Source organism: Corvus kubaryi, unplaced genomic scaffold (assembly GCF_017639235.1).
Source record: "Corvus kubaryi isolate FWS band 111438036 unplaced genomic scaffold, C.kubaryi_AGA036_p1.0 37385, whole genome shotgun sequence".
Classification (NCBI taxonomy): Eukaryota; Metazoa; Chordata; class Aves; order Passeriformes; family Corvidae; genus Corvus; species Corvus kubaryi.
Genome location: NW_024581127.1, coordinates 4,454,670 through 4,464,634, shown reverse-complemented (window position 1 = coordinate 4,464,634; position 9,965 = coordinate 4,454,670). Strand labels below are relative to the sequence as shown.

The 9,965-nt window shown below is 39.1% G+C and overlaps 1 protein-coding gene across 1 annotated transcript; it reads left to right on the top strand.

The window, feature by feature from the left end:
• Nucleotides 1-9,942, top strand: LOC121668384 (ATPase family AAA domain-containing protein 2-like). Its single transcript, XM_042036160.1, has 12 exons — nt 1-14; nt 218-377; nt 1,573-1,663; nt 2,096-2,410; nt 3,037-3,142; nt 3,609-3,789; nt 5,228-5,413; nt 6,650-6,785; nt 6,933-7,129; nt 9,004-9,163; nt 9,564-9,686; nt 9,770-9,942. The coding sequence occupies exons 1-12, from the start codon at nt 1-3 to the stop codon at nt 9,790-9,792; spliced, it is 1,692 nt and encodes a 563-aa protein (XP_041892094.1). The 3' UTR covers nt 9,793-9,942.
• The last annotated feature ends 23 nt before the right edge of the window (nt 9,943-9,965 follow it).

Below are 9,965 nucleotides of genomic sequence, written 5' to 3'. Positions count from 1 at the left end.
ATGAATTTTAGACAGTAATTGAAAATAATTTGCCGAGCTTGATATCGACACAAGGCTTGTGTTACCTTATCTGTATTTTATGACTTAAAATGAGTCTTTTGCTAAACAGCATCTCATAAATAAAAACTTGTCCATTTTGAGTGATCACTGGACAAGGTTATGTGTAACTGAAGAAAATTTACTAAGCTGGTGAATGAAAATCATATTTTTCTGTTAGCTCTGTGGTGGGGACACTTCTGGCACTTATGGATGGCTTAGCCAGCAGAGGAGAGGTTGTGGTCATAGGAGCCACCAACGGACTGGATTCTATAGATCCTGCTTTACGAAGACCTTGGCGCTTTGAACGAGAATTCCGCTTCAGTTTGCCAAACAAAGAGGTCAGAACTTCCACTCAACCTTAGTGCTTATGTGCCAAAGTCCATCTTTATAACAAAGCCCTGGAATGAGGCAGCATTGTGCGGCAGTGCAAGTCTCCATCCATAGTGTACAGCTTGGACACAAGAGGGATATCTGGAGACATTACATTGCAGACCTGGCCCTGGGTATCTATGATTAGGGTGATTTGAACAAGTAGTTAGTTCTCTAGTTAGTTTTGGTTTCTCTGTGACTGATGGAGAAAAGGGGATGCTGATAGTGACTGAAATGTTTAAGAAAGAATGAGTGAATTAGTTATAAACTACTCCTATAGCATCTTGAAAGTGAAAGAAAGGGTGAGAGAATTCCGCCTTGGTAGCAAAAACTTTGATCAAGGCTGGTGCTGGAGCGAATTAAGTATGTTGGGATCTCACTGGAAGTTATTGACAGGGACTTGGACAAAGTTTTGAAGGACACAGCACAGGTGCAGGGCTTGGGAAGCATTTAGTTCAATGGCAATAGTTAAGCAGTATAAAAATGGATATATAGCAACTAAAAAATATTGAAGGGGGGACATTGCATGCAAAACTGGAGACTTCTTTTTGTATTTTCTCTCTGGCTATCTCTGATATTTCTTAGCACTTCTTGGAAAAAGGATAAAAGGCTTGTTGGGTTGAAAGCTAGTAAAAGTGCACTAAACAATGCATTTAGCACAAATATTTTTCTCCAGTTTTCATCTGCTCTCAGGAACAGGAGATGAGGTGCCATTAAAAAGATCTAATACATGATTCCCTAATGTGGTAGAATTCCAGAAATCTGCCATAATTAATCTGTGTACCAAGAAATACTTCATGAAATTTTTCTAAATTGGAGAGAATTTTCTTTGACGAAAAATCTCCATTTGTAGATAAGAATTTTACCATGATTTTTTCTTCAGAATCTTTATGTCTCACACTTGTGAAAACTGACTTTTATGGAAGATGTAAATGCCTTTTACTTGACTGCAGCCCCCAGCAAGAGTTTAATGTAACAAGTTTAGAATTATTGAATTTCCTGCTTGAAGTAGCAGACAGCATATTAATAACTGACCTTTAAAATACTAAAAGGTTTAGCTGATAAGAAAAGTATTTTTATTGGTATAAGGGGTTTTGTGGGTTTGTGTTGTCATTGTTCTTGTAAGAGAAAACTTAGGGCAAACTGAAATGCAACTGTTTTCAGGCAAGAAAAGAAATTTTCAAAATTCATACACGAGACTGGAACCCGAAGCCGTCGGACAACTTACTTGAAGAGCTGGCTGAAGAATGTGTTGGTGAGTTTGAAAACAGTGTGGGTTACTACATGGGACTTGAGCCCTAGGGAACCTGAGCTTGTATCAGGCAGTACTCGAGCTCTTGTACCTTGCTGCAGAGAGAGGCAGTGAGGAGGAAGTTGGCATGCCTTGGGAGCAAAGTTAGGTGCTGCTTTCAATTTTCTTTTTGTCTCTCAGAACACTGAATGAGTTTGGAACATCTTTCCCAGGAACAAAGTTTTGACCAGCAGGCTGCTGCCTAAGTGCAGGATATCAGGCTTTGAGCCACATAATAGAGATTTTCTGCAGCACAGTAACTCTTTAAATTCTCTCTTAGCCTGGTAATTTTTGGCAGAATAAAAAGTCTTTCAGTGTTGCACTTTAGAAATACTGGCCTTGAATTCTGTTTTGTCTGAGACTGGCATAACATTTGATTCTTGTTTTGTTTATTAGGATACTGTGGTGCCGATATTAAAGCCTTATGTGCCGAAACCGGTCTCTGTGCTCTGCGGCATCGCTATCCTCAGCTATATGAAAGCAGAGAGAGACTGCAGATAAACATGGATTCAATTAAAATAAAAGCAAATGATTTTTCCATGGCCATGCAGAAGACTGTTCCAGCTTCACGGAGGGTTGTGCCTTCCCCTGGGCAAGCGCTATCAGCTATTTCAAAGGCACTGTTAAAAAACACACTGGAAAGGATTTTACAAACCTTGCAAAGAGTGTTCCCCCATGCCGAGCTTGCACTAAAGAAGGACCAACAGAAAGGTATAACGTCTACATTCCCTTGGTTAAAAATCTGCCAAAGCAAAAGCCTGTGATTTGTGCAATCAACATACGCAAACCTCTCAGCTGTACTGGCAGCACAGTTTTGTACTTTGTGTGTGCACAGTGCAGGGTGGGAGCTGCGAGTGACTCGCAAAAGCAGCTGAGAACTATGTGTTATTTGCTGGAGCACCCAGTTACTGACAGTACACACAGTTACTGACAGTAGCTAACAATCACATTTATCACTTGTGGAGAGGAATCTAAGTTTTACATTATTAGCACCTCTTTTCAAATAAATGCTTAAAGCAGGAGAAATGTTTTTCAGGTGTCCGGGAGCTACATAAGTTGTTTCTAATCATCTTTATTCTAAGGAGAAAAACACACAAGTTTTTGTTAACAGAGATAATACCCAATGCAAATCATGGGACATAGGACAGCTTTGTAGAGACTTGTGCAATCTCCTTTGATTTGTGGCAGAATGAACTCTTCAGAAAATAGCATTCAAATGATGAAATACAAGAGAAGTGTTTTCCAGCACCAATTTTGAATGTGTATTAATGTAAGAGAGAGATATGGACCATACAAGAAAGTTAACAAAGCTCTCTTCTCTTTAAATCCTATTTTAGGAAATTATGTGATTGAGACTGATGAGGAATCACCATCAATCTCTGAAGAGAAGCCAACTCATAAAACACCTGATTGCAAAAAGGCAGAATTCTGCACTTTTAGCAGGTACGTTTGTCCCTGGTATGGTTCCATTTGTAAGACGGCTGGTCTGTAAACTGTTTTGGTGTGAGGGATGCTAGATGAAGGAGTTGAGAGTGTGTGTGAGGGGTGGTCAGTATTTGCCAGATGTAAGTGTGAAGCTACAACTAGTTACTACTGCTCTAACTGAGTACCCTGACCCATCAAACTGAACTGTTGTGTGGGTATTTGGCTGGACAGTCCCACTGTGGCATTTAAGAGCTGTTACTTAACCCAGCCAAAAGAGTAGCGGACATGCTGGGGACTGGCAGGATTTCTTAGCAGAGGAAGAGTTTGTGAGAAAGTAGGCTTTGATAGTCTTCCTGTTCACAGACCAGCTTATTATTTTATGGAACAGGGAGAATATTTACCAAAAAAAAAAAAAAAGGAAAAAACTTTACTGTCTCTTTTCATATTCATCACTCGTTTTAAACTTTTCTTCTTATTGCTGTAGAAATCCTCGTGACCAGCCAACATCTTACAGGCCACGGTTCTTACTAATTGAAGAGCCAGGATCTGGGCAAGCTTCTGATTTGGCAGCTGCAGTAATACATTCCCTGGAAAAGTTTCCAGTTTATACACTGGACACACCAACTTTGTTTGCTAGCACGTCACCAGATGAAACGTGTGTACAGGTAGCTTTTTCTCTTGTTAGTCTCGTAGGATTAGTGTATAAACTAATGAAGTAAGCAAAATTCATTGTCAATATAAGTGGCCTGATTTAAATGTGCTGTTTTGTTTACTTCTGTCTGAAAATTCACTTTTCTGATGGAATGATACCAAGTAAGGATTTTATACATGGCCATGGTTTCCATTTGAAATGTAACAGGGAGAATGTTACTGGCAGCTCAGGAAGATGGGAAGTGCTGCTTATAAACCCCTCTTTGTGGCAAAAAAATCCTGCTGGTGTCACGTGGAATTTAGAAAGTTGTTTGTTGCTTTTTAAGACTCAGTGCTACCAGTAGATGGCTCTGCACCAACCTGACGGCATGTCAATGCACATTCTGTAGCCTTTTTTTCAATTATATTTGTAGGGCAGCCAAGGTTTTAAGAAAAAGAATTTTCTTGTTTGGTTTTTTTTCCTATACACATGCAGCTTCTACTGCTGCAGTACATGCAGCAACAGCATTAAAATTCATGGAATACTTAGATTTGTACAGTGTTGAGTTTTCATTTACTAGGAAAAGGAAATATAAGCAGCTTAGTGCTTTTTTGCTTTTTTACTTTTGGGCAGTAAATCCACTTTGTTTTTTGGCATCACCGTATTAAAATATTTTGATCTCTAGTAGGAGCATTTGAGATCTGTACAAGTTAGGAGAAACACATTATGTGACTGGATACTCATTTGTCACATAGGAGGAGCAGTTAATCTGAAATGGTGCATGGAGAAATTTGTCGCGCGAAAGGACTGTTCCACTTCCCTCATCCCGTAGATGCATGTTGTCTTCTGTGATTGAGGTGCCATCTGTAGGCAGTGGCTTGTGGTTTTCCAAAGCCGTCTGGTCTGATGGGTCCTTTGGTAATGAGAGGCTGTGAGTGATTTAGCTCTTAAGACAGTCTAAGGACTGGTCACCTCTTATAAAATGTGATTGAAGTTATGAACTATAGCCAGGCTTCTTGTGCTGTGTTAGCCCTCATCTTTTCACATAGGCCTTTGTTTGTTCAGACTCTGTTCCAGTCTGAATAGGGTGTGTCCCCCCTCCGAACTGAAAATGGTGTAGCTGCAGTTGTGTGGTGATTTTTCCAGGCAAATACATCTTGCTGAAGTGTTAGCTTTGGGTTTTTTTCAGGCACACCACTACATTGGCTGAGTTCTTAGGCTCTTTAGGAGTTATCATATACCTAAGTAGTTTTGAAATCAGCAGAGATTCAGGTCTGTTTCTGTCTGCATAGAAATGCCTATATTAGAGTCAAAGTGAAAATTTTACATGATTGTTAAGGAGTCATTTATCAATTTGTCTTGATGTCTTGCCTTCATGCCTCTTATTTCATAAGATAGTTTGACTGATACATAGTTATTTAGTAGCCTGTTCTACATGATGTAGTTTTCTTATCCAAGCTTCATTTTACCAGCTGATGCGAGAAGCTCAAAGAACAGCACCAAGTATCATTTATGTCCCACAAATCCCTTCATGCTGGGAGACTGTTGGACCTACACTGAGATCTGTTTTTACAACACTACTGCAGAGCATCCCAAGGTTTACTCCAGTTTTACTCCTTGCAACATCTAATGTACAACTGAGAGATCTCCCAGAAGAGGTATTTCAGTTGATACTTTACTTCCTTTGTTACTCAATTTCTTGTTAATTTATAACGCCCTGAAGCATTAGAGTTACGTGTGGCTCCTAAGCAGATTCGTATTAATTACTCAGGCATCCAAACCCAGTCCCTTAAAACTTGCTTAGACAAAACAATGCTGGAAGCATTTGCCTAAAGTGTTTTCTGAGTAGAGATTGACTTTGACCCAACTTTTTATCCCTTCTCACACACGCAAGCTTATTAGACAGATGTATGGACTTGCTTCAGGCAATGGTTTTAGTGGCTTAAAGATGGTTAGGTGTGTCCTTAGTGAAGACTATGGTGCTTGAAAGGTTGCTAGGAAAAAGACTGTTTTTCTGAAAACATTTTTACTGAAAAGTCAGAGATATTTTTGCTGAAAAAGTACAGAGATTACACTGTTATTGATGGAATGTGATTTCAAATTTAAATTATTTTTTTAGAATTTCAATTACTTTCTTTATCTGGGTGAAAACTCAACAAATTAGAAAGCTAAGTTCCAGTTTCTGTTTAAGCAACTTGGAAATAAATGTTTAGGTGCATTCTTTAACAAAATTCTTCAAGAGGACATGCTGAGCTTTGTAGACGTGAGACTGTGCATTCAAGGAAGGTGTTCAAAATGTGAATGTGCTGCTCTGATTATTTTGTCTCGGTAACAGAAGTTTTTATATTGTTAATAAGTGCCTTCTAAAATAAGGATTGAAATCCCTTCCATACCTTTTGGTAGTAGATATAGAAAAATGGAATACAGCTTGGAAGTATTCAAATTGAGACACCTCATTTAAATTAATTAAAAATAAAATTAGAGAAAGCCCAAACACCTTACTAAAAAGCCAGCACTTGTCCTCCAAGCCTTGCCGTTTTCCCTCTGTAGCTGCCATGAAGATTCAAGCCAAAGGCCAGCAAGGCATGTAAATGCAAAATAAGCAGCCTTGAGGATGGTGAATCCCCAATCACCCCTTTCTCAGTTGTTTATCATACAGTTTCTTCCTAGCTCCCTAGCTCAAAATCTAGAAGGTGATCCTTGGAGAAGGCATTTTAAATTGCCATGCTATAAAAACCTAGTCTTTTAAGGCCAAGAAGGTACCTTTTCATCGATAGTCTCATTCAGATAAGTATTCAGTTTAATTCAGAGAGATACTCAGCTCTTTTGGAACAGAATATAAGAAGTTTGCATGGCCTTGTATAACTGAAGTATCTTTTCTCTTCATACTTTAGATAAAAACATTGTTCAATGATGAATATGAAGAAGTTTTCAGAATCCCGTGTCCTACCTGTGCTGAAAGAAGACATTTTTTTGAGGACTTAGTTATGAAGCAAGCTGCTCAACGTCCTGCATTAAAAAACAACACAAGTGAGGAGGATATTCTGCATATAAAACTTTTCTAACTCTAGGTTAACAGATAATGCAGTATTCACTGTGGTGATAATTTACTATCGATCATTTTTCATGTGCTTGTATATGAGTTCCATCAATTAACAATTTTCTGATTCATTTAAGCTTGCCAGCCTTTGGAAGTGCTGCCTGTAGCTCCACCACCCAAGCCTCGAAAGCTGACAGAGGAAGAAATAAGACAGGTGGAAGAGCAGGAAGAGGATATGTTGCGTGAACTTAGGATTTACTTAAGAAATGTGGCACGAAGACTTGTCATTGACAAACGTTTCAAAGCATTTACAAAGCCCATTGACCCAGAGGAGGTTAGTATTGACTTATAATACTATTATAACTGTGTGTATTCATAATTCCTCTGTGTTTACGTGTCTTGCTGTTTGTGTGGTCTTTCTAGGAAGGTTTATCTTTGGTGTTAGGAATGTACTATTCTGATTTTCCAAGAAGAAGGAACTGAATTTTGCTTTTACTTGACTCCTTGAGGCTCTCAAATGCTTATTATTTGAGTATTCACTGAAAGTCCTATGTTCTTTCTAAAATGTCTTTAAACCTTTAGCGTATTTCAGTTAGAAGGGATCTACAACGATGATCTAGTCCAAGTGCCAGTTACACCAAATGCCAACACAATTTGCCCATGAAAATGTTTGGATACATTGGTGTGTGTCTTGGGGTGACCTTATGATGTGTATCCCATATCGCTGCCTATGCCCAGAAATTAATTTCTGTGCCTTTCTATGCCTCTAAACTGAGCCTGAGAGGGGGAAGGAAAAAACTGAGCAAAACTTCTTCAAAGCAGTTTGCAGCTTGTTCAAGGTCACACACAGATAGCAGTTGGTTTCCCAGCTGTGGCAGGAGAGGGAGGAAGCACCCGGCTTGCTGCTCCCAAGACAGGTTTTTTTTGGCCAGGGGTTCAGCTGCTTTTTCTCCGGAGAGAGACTGAGAGTTGAATTTTTCCTTCCCTGGAATTTCAGATTTTCTCCCTTTTCTACTGGACTGCTTGATTGCTTTAACATCAGAACACATCAGGAGGACTTTCCACCGGGCACAGAGGGCCTGGCCCTGGGCCAAGCCCCAGCTCCAAGGAGACCAAAGGGAGGACTCGAACACTTTCCCAGGTTTTTCCTTCACAGCAAAAGATTTTATTATTTAGCATTATTTTCCTTTCTCGTGTGTTTGTTAAATAAATAGTTTTATCTCCTTCACTTTCCTTCGAGGAAAATTTATTTTTCCCGAACCTGGTGGGGGAGGGGTAGTTGTGCCTTCTCTCAGAGGATGTATTTCTAAATTTGGCCAAACCGGAACAGTGTGTTACAGCACTAAAAAGCAGAGAGATCACTTTCTCTATATTTATAAACAGTACCTGTAGGGCTGTTCTAATAAAGTCTGAAGCTCTTTGATTAACTGTCAATATGTTCTGTGAGAACAGGAGTAGAAGCAGCAGTTTGTCAAATAAATTTTCAGATGCCATTCTCAGTTTCATCTGTAGCTTTCCTTAGTACATAATCAACCTAAGGGCTGCATGGGTTTTTCTTGCTCCCATGCACTTCCCATTAAAATTGTTGATTAAGTCTAAGCCAGGGGCATGTACTTCAAAGTCAGTTGTTTTAAGATAGCTTTGCGTTTCAGCAAAGTCCCATTCCCTTGAGCATCCACTGACTTGTCTTTTCCTTTCCTTGTAGTTTCCAAGATGTGAATAACCTATAAACACATAGATGTCCTTATCTAAACTAGTCATTAGGCTCCTTTTATGCTTTGAGTAAAGAAATCAGCATCTCTGGGTCCAGTTATCTCATTGGAGACTAGATGCTTAGGACAGGTGCTTCAAAGGTACAAATCCTGCAGATTTTTTCTTGCTGCCAACAACAAAGAGAATCTAAGGTGACTACTGAGAAAGGCTTCTCTGCTGTGGTTTTCTGAAAGGAAGTGAAATGAATCCAGCCAGTTCCTTTCTCTGCTCCACACATGCTTCTGACCACCCTGCTTCTATTTTCCCCCTCTCCTGGTCTGTCTTTTCAAAGACACCTGAAATACCTTTCCAATTTTCAAGAAACTATCTGGTTATTTTCTGCATATTTGAGTGTGTTATAAATATCTGGGACTCTTCAGAAGTCCTTTATATGACTTTATGAAAATAATTAATTTTTGTAGCTTAAATCTCTGAGCATGTGTCTTTAATTTGTAGGCAACCAATTGCAGGGACACTGTTAAACAGCCCATGGACCTCTCGACAGTTCTGTCCAAGATTGACATGCACCAGTACCTAACTGCAAGAGATTTTCTAAAGGACATCGATCTAATCTGTAGTAATGCTTCAGAGTACAACCCAAAAAAAGGGCCTGGAGGTAAGGGTGTATTTTTTATCCCTAATTTGGAAAAAATTTCAGATGTGTAAATTGATAAATTTTGTCTGCGGAAATTTAGTAATCCCACAGTAGATGTGGGATCAGATAATTTTAAACAACCCCATTAGATAATTTAAACAACCCCAGGGAGCATTTCTTGCTAGATTGTAAATGTTTTAGCATTAGATATATTGTTTGGGTATGGAATTGTAGCAGATGTGTTGATTGGTAACTAGTACTTTTTCTTAAATAATTAACTTTTCTGTTTTCATGCTGAAAATACTGACTGAGATAACCTTTCAGAACCTGCCTATGAAAAAAGAAAAATCATTCTAAGTAACCAAAATAAAGACTTTCATTGACTGGTAGAAAATTCTCAGTTCTGACTGTAAAATTTCAGATCCCCTCTTGAGGCACAAAGCTTGTACTTTGAGTGATACTGCATATTCCATAGTGAGGCATGAAATGAATGAAGATTTTGAGCAATGCTGCCAAAAAATTAAGGAATCTCGTAAAGAAAGAGGTATGTTTTTTGATGCTGAGCATTTTAAGACTTGTCTCGTGCTTTGTAACCAGCCACACAAGACACAATTCTTTGCTCCGCAGGGTGTAAGAAAGAAGAAGTGTAATGAAAAATGGAAGATGCCCACAGTGCCTGTGAATGCCAGTACCCCCTGCTCTAATGGCAAGTTTCATTTTATTCAGACTTTCTTGGAGAAGGTGCCAAAGTCACTTCTCTACCTTCTGTGTTCCTGTGGCCAGGTTCCTGTGATCCTTGGTTCTTCATGCCAGAGGCATTAAA

Bases quoted from the DNA above. Each gene is read 5' to 3' on its own strand.
- LOC121668384 (XM_042036160.1), top strand. The intron at 378-1,572 runs GTCAGAACTTCC...AACTGTTTTCAG, and splicing joins TCAGTTTGCCAAACAAAGAG to GCAAGAAAAGAAATTTTCAA. The intron at 9,164-9,563 runs GTAAGGGTGTAT...GTAAAATTTCAG, and splicing joins CCCAAAAAAAGGGCCTGGAG to ATCCCCTCTTGAGGCACAAA.